Genomic DNA, 6,708 nt, shown 5'->3' with positions numbered 1-6,708 from the left:
TGCATCTTTTTTTTTCCCATCTGAGACTGACATTATTCCATGTTAATTATTTTTTTTCCATGAAAAACACAGCAACTCATCTGATCCCAGGCCGCCAGGCCCACGAGCTCCGGATCTCAGCAGAAAAGTGCCAATAAAAGTTGCAGACTGATCCAGGTATCAGTCTGACACAGGTTCTAGTATGTGACGTCACTGTTGGAACACTGTTACGCCTCTGCGTAACCATGGTTACAGGGGGACGCTTTGGAGCTCTGCTGCTCAGCAGCCAAAGATTTCAGGTTAAACTCTAAAACCAAATAAAATCAATATACTGTATATGTGTACTGTGTACCGCGTAAGCGTTCATTTTCTGCAAGAGGCTGGAAAACGGACGGTTAAAAGGTGACCGATGGCAGCCATACTGAGGTGAGTTGTTGAGGATATGTCGAACTGTCGAGCTGTCGATAAGCACGGCTGTTTTTGTGCTGTTATTTACTGTTAGCCTGTTTTGGCTTGCGTTACTGAAGCTCTTTTCAACTGGATGTCACATTGTTGAACTCTGATGATTAATGAATAAACTCTCGATGTGACGATGGTAGAATGTAATTGTAACCCTGTGTTCATTTAGTCGTTTGATACCGTTTAATATCCAGTCCATCTGTTTGGTGTTTTGTTTTTAACATGCCCTGGAATAATTTAAAGTTTTACAATGCCGGTGATTTACGACTCTTTCGCGACAGCCAGCTGGGGAGTAAACTCTCAGAGGTAGCTCATGTGAGCCAGCAGTGACATCTGTACATGCAGTAGCCTTAAAATACTGATTATTTATTCTCCTGCTAGGTAAGAATTGGTGTTTTATACGTATATTGTTTCTTTATATATGTTATCGTTTGGTTATGTTATGATGTGCTAATCGTGAATAAGCTAGTAAGCTTGAAAATTAGCAGCCATGTTAAGCGGACTTTGGTGATCAAGTTCGTGTGTCACTGTTTGGAATATAAACCCATATGGCTTGCACTACTTTCAAGATGTAAGCTAAAGGGATGTGTTTTTAAAAAGGTGCAAGAAGGACCTAACTCAGTGAGTGATGTGTGTTCAGTGAACAGTAAGTTGTCATTTATGTTGTGCATTTGAACTAACTATATATAAAGCATATAAACAATCACAGCAATATGATGCAACAAACACAGCAGTGCTACTGATCCAAAATACTCAAAGCTTCATAGAACTGAAACAAACATTTTTTTTTAGCTCCATTCTGCTGCTGATACATACTTTAGGTTTCTGAACATTAAACTTGTTGCTGCCTTTCATAGTGTGTAACTTGAAGGCCCTGAGTACTTTCTCCCACACTGGAAACACTGGGATGATAACATTATTTGAACATTACCTAATAAGACTGATTCAGCACAGACAGTTATGTTAAACTTTCCTAGCAGTCCTTCACAAACAGGGAACAGTCTGTCTGTTCTCTCCATCTGTCAGCTGCTGCTGGCTCTTCCTCCTCCTCTTCCTCACACACTGCTGAGTTTGTCCTGGTGGATCATCAGGGGTGCAAAGCCTCACAGATGATGTGCAGCAGTGGGTCCCTCAGTCTGTCCTCACTCTGGACACTTGCAGTCGTCACACATGGAAATCAAATGTGTGATAAGCTGCAGGATTCAAACAAAAGTGTAACTTATAAACACATGTTCATACTTTTATTCCACAATCAGAGAGAAAGAAACAGAGAGAGAGTGCAGGACAGACAGACAGGTGACAGTCTCAGGTGTACACACTGCTACACAACAGCACCAGAGAAGCAGGATTTAGTGTTTGTGTTATTACGAGTGCTAAACAAGAAGAGTTCCCAGATGGTACAGTGGACACATGTGTGACTCCTGTGATTGAAGCATCTTTCTTTCAGCTTAACGAGTGAACCGTCAGCTCGTTCAAACACACGTTAAAGTCCGTTTGGCTCGACACCACCGAGGCAGCAATATAACATAGCTAACATTAACAGTGCAGTGGATCCTGCTTGTGCCGTGATGTTCAGGACTGCAAACCGAGCAGCATCACTGACTTTCAGCTTGTTGTGTTTGTGGATATATGACTGACTTTAATTATCCACAAAATCATCACATTCTCTGTAAGATTAAGGTCGACTATTGAACGGCGTATATTTAAAAGGCTTTAAAACCAAGTTAGTACAAACATCCCTAATGTCACATATCTTTGCCGACATGTGGCTAACAGCAATGTTTCAATGCTCTTCATTATTAAACATTGGCACATAATAAGTGACATCATATTCAGTACTTACTTTTGAAAGTTTACTCTTCGGCCGCTCCGCTTCTGCCCTCTGCCGTATTTTTCGGGAAAATTATCCACACCCACCACCGCGCTATGAATTGTGGGATATATGGGACCATGAAGTGTACACCGGACCACACTTCAAATTTGGGGAAATCGATGGCACATTTGGAGTACACTTCGGATTGGGACAGCCGTCGTGTCGCTGTGAAGTAATAGGTCTCAAAATGTGTACTCAGGAGCGTGCGGTCGCTGGATTGGGACACAGCCAAGGTCTGTAGCTGTGTCAGAGCAAGCTTGTGTGAGCCAACGGTGATATCTGTACACGCAGTACCTTTAAAATACTCATGTGTCATTCTCCTGCTAGCAGTGGAGGAGACTTTTCTGCTGAGGAAGAGGCCCTGCTGTCCTGCCGTCTTACTGGTGCCATTGAGGGATCAGCGGCTGCTGTATATTCTTCTCAACCTCGAGTATTTGGACTGAAGGACTCACAGACACGTTTCATATTTAGCTCTATACATTTTAAAAATTAAAAAAAAAATTCCTGGCCAGCCATTTTCTTATTCACAAAGGCTGTATGGAGACATTTTGGTTATTGCCACAGACGCTTTCTCTTACTACAGATGCAGGGTTTTGTGGTTTTACAACCCATGGACTGAGAAAGGACTCAATAAGTAATCTGTTCACATATTCCAGGGTTAAACACAAGTGAGTCTCAATTTGATATTAAGTGAAGTGTTGGGACTGATGCCAACATTTTCTTCTTTCTCCCTGTTTAAATCCCATTCATATAAGGGACCCTCATTTTATCCTGCTACAAACATATTCAGCCAGTGTTATTTAAGTTTCCTGTAAACTACACATGTGAAGTGGATGTGAGAGAGGCTGTGATGAAGTCCTGGAGTTTTTAAGGATGTACGTGCTCCAGTCCAGAAATGTGTACGATATGTTGGACACAGGTGGTAAAGTGCTGTCACACCCTGAATAAACTGTCCTCTGTTCTTCTTCTAAGCTGACATATTTGTTACATAATCATGTGGTTTCTCAGAGGGGAAGTGGGGATTTCAGAATACTGGAGCCCAAGGTTAGGTGCAATAATATTCAACCATAATATTAGCTTTTAACTAAGTCTTGTCAGTTAGCTGGTGTTGTGTCAAAAGGACGATCTGATATCCTCGTGTTGGCGTTGTTCCCACATCATCATAATTAATGTTGTTCCAGTTTCAACATTGCAGGTGACCAATCACCTTCTTGTGACGTCATTCCTTTGCGACTTCGAAATACCCGCCTTCGAGTATTTCGAAATACAAGTGAAGAAGCGAGAAACCGCCGCCTGTCCGCCGAATTTGAAGTCAATTTAGAATACTTTTCTTTAATAAACGGTAAGCATTATACATATGTTCCTCACTTGGCTTGCTGTTTGTTTGCTAGTGATAGACTACTTGACGACAGCATTAGCTAACCAGTGTTACGGTAAGCATTATACATATGTTCCTCACTTGGCTTGCTGTTTGTTTGCTAGCGATAGGCTACTTGACGACAGCATTAGCTAACCAGTGTTCTCTAGACCAGCGTTCCCCAACTTTTTGGGTGTTTCGTGGCCCGGGGGTTGGGTCAGGCAAAATTGCACTAGCTTCCCTGATCATTTTACAAACATAAGTGAAGAGAATCTGGACTAAAAGGCCTAGACTTATGGTTGTGTGCTGAATCTATGAATCAAACTATCACCTGGAAACATAATTAACTGGTCCATAGCTGTGAAACTTGACATGAGTTCTTGATTCTATGGAGATTAACAGTAATCCAGATATTTACAAATTTGTCCAGGGACATCGCGTAAATGTTGTCCCTGGGACATCGCGTAAATGTTGTCCCTGGGACATCGTGTAGATGTTGTCCCTGGGACATCGTGTAAATGTTGTCCCAGGGACAAAGTGTAAATGTTGTCCCAGGGACATCGTGTAGATGTTGTCCCAGGGACATCGTGTAGATGTTGTCCCTGGGACATCGTGTGATAGCTTGTTAATAATGGAATGAAAATTATTGATTGTTATTAACTTGTGAAAAAGAAGTGTAACAAATCCACATGTTATGTTCTTACACCCTTACAGAAACTGTGACTCCTTCACAATGTCAGGTAAATGTCAACTCATGTTGAATAATCAACCAATCAAGCCTTTTATTATCACATGCAATGTTACACGTACAACTGCAATGAAAATTTCACCCCCTTCTGACCATACATATATTGCTTAAACATCCCATTGGGAAGGAAGGTCAGAAAACAATTTAATTCATAGATGAGGGGAGAGGAGGAGAAAAAAGAACTACAACCAGACAAAGCTCCTAGAAGACTGAAATGGATGATGGTTGCAGCATGCAAAAAGAAAATGATATCTGTTGACTACAGCATATGCTTTCTCACAGATTACCTTGTGGGAGTAGCTGGACCAAACTCTATTGGTATTTCAAGTTTGAAATCCCTGTTTGACCAGACAAACATTTCAGATGAGGTACCTCTTGACATAAAAATCCTTTTATGTTGTCATAAAACTAATGTTAAATTCTGCTTTAAATACACTTTATTGTACAATTTACTTAATGAATCGTATTCCTTAGTTCTGTTTTTATTTATATGTATTTATTTATTTGTTTTATAAGGTAATAGATGGCCTAATCTATTTGCAGTGTGAGGTATGTTGAAAAGCTTGTTTGATCATAATGACATAGCATGTTTACGTTTTTTGTAATGTATTTGAAAACATAAGTGTATTTATGTTATTTTTATAGAATTTCCCTCACATTTATCCAATACCAAGCCAAATCACTGGAAAAATTTTGGATGGGTCCACAAGAGCACAAAGTGCATACTTTTTGAAGGTATGACTTGGACTGTGGTAACTATGTTCTTATCACAAAGGGTTTATAAGTTGCCACTATAAACAAACAGCATTTTCCAAAATTGAAGCCTTGTCTGAAGAACCTGAAAAATACCTTTCTGAAACCTTTTCTGTGTAAAGACTTGCTCAAAAGCAATGCACACAGATTAAAACATTTCTGTCTTGGCCAACTGATAAAGAAAACCAAAAATTGAGTGGTGCGTGTTGAGTCTGTGGTCTTGATTTGTTTCGTACACACTATAGAACTTAATTAATGTAAACAAAAAATGACACTTTCTATATGTTTGTGTATCTGCAGAATTAATTACAAGTCTCACCTGACAAGCTTTCGCAGTTTTGCAGTGTCATTCTTGACAGAAAAACATACTTGTCACATTATTTTTATTTCCAGAAAAACATCTTTCAGATGTATGAGAAATTGATTGGAGCCTGTCTGGAAAACGGCAGCCACTGGACCTTGTTTGTAAGTTGCACAGATTTTGCACTCTCTCTAGTGCATGATACTTTTCAGTGTCCCTCATTAGGAAAGCTCAAGGCCCAAGCCTACCATATCCATCTTTTTACAAAACAGTTTTGTGACATACCCAAGAGGACCATAGCCTATATGAATTCATTTGGCGAGTCGGAGGTCAGAAAAAGTGCGGTGTTGAAAAACTGGAGGTAATTAATTAACATATTTAACATAACATATTTAATTTAATTGAAATCATTACCGAACGTGGTTATTGATTTCTCTATATGCTTTTTATTTGTAATAACTGCCATCTCTCAGCTCATTTGCTTCAGCAAGAGGCTGCACTGGAGAGTGGACTTTGTCACATGTGAGCCACCCACATCAACAGGATGGGAACTCATGTGGAGTGCATGTCATAATGGTACTGAAAACTATAGCTTTAACCTATATAAGTAATGTTTACATTTTTGTCTATTCAGTTTTTAAAGCCTTAGAGGCAGGATGGTAAAATCTCAATTTTTGTTGTAGATTGAACCATTTCAGCAGTAATGCTTTGGCTTTGGTTGCTCTATTTTTTTTTCTCGGGGGGTGTAAAAAAAAAACCCATTTCTTTGTTAATCTAATTCTTTTTGTTCTTTTTTTTTTTTTCTTCGTCAATTATTAGTTTCCCCAATCTCTCATTGACGGTAAAACACAAGTGGAGGAGTACAACACTGAAATCACAAAGCTCAGGTCCCGACTTTGCCACTACTTATTTTCCTCAATAGGTAAAGATAAAATTAGCCGCCTTCTTTTTCTCTAACATTGGAAAATGTAACTTGTACTTAAACAAATTATATTTTGCAGAACGAACTAGGAAGTGCAGTCAGTGCTGGTGTGTGATTGCAGCCAAAGACCGGGTACACTATGACATGTCCTTAGCCATATAGATTGTTTATATAATGGACTTTGTTCATTTGTTTTTTGTTTGTTTATTTCTTCTTCTTTTTTTTTTTTTAATTCACAGGTGCAGTGCCAGAAATGTGGTGCATACAAGCACATGCGTTGTTCAAAGTCTGTTTGTGGCATCTGTATCTTCTGTGA

At 39.4% G+C, this 6,708-nt stretch overlaps 1 protein-coding gene across 1 annotated transcript; it reads left to right on the top strand.

The window, feature by feature from the left end:
* Positions 1-3,647: 3,647 nt before the first annotated feature.
* LOC113007879 (uncharacterized) lies at positions 3,648-6,444 on the top strand. The gene is made up of 8 exons (XM_026144895.1): positions 3,648-3,653; positions 4,383-4,408; positions 4,699-4,784; positions 4,933-4,965; positions 5,062-5,151; positions 5,563-5,831; positions 5,944-6,046; positions 6,290-6,444. The coding sequence occupies exons 2-8, from the start codon at positions 4,402-4,404 to the stop codon at positions 6,425-6,427; spliced, it is 726 nt and encodes a 241-aa protein (XP_026000680.1). The 5' UTR covers positions 3,648-3,653; positions 4,383-4,401; the 3' UTR covers positions 6,428-6,444.
* Positions 6,445-6,708: the final 264 nt, after the last annotated feature.

The sequence above is a fragment of the Astatotilapia calliptera genome, chromosome 16, assembly GCF_900246225.1.
Source record: "Astatotilapia calliptera chromosome 16, fAstCal1.2, whole genome shotgun sequence".
In the NCBI taxonomy this organism is placed as follows: Eukaryota; Metazoa; Chordata; class Actinopteri; order Cichliformes; family Cichlidae; genus Astatotilapia; species Astatotilapia calliptera.
Note: the sequence above shows the minus strand (reverse complement) of the source record. Positions and strands in the feature narration are given on the sequence as shown.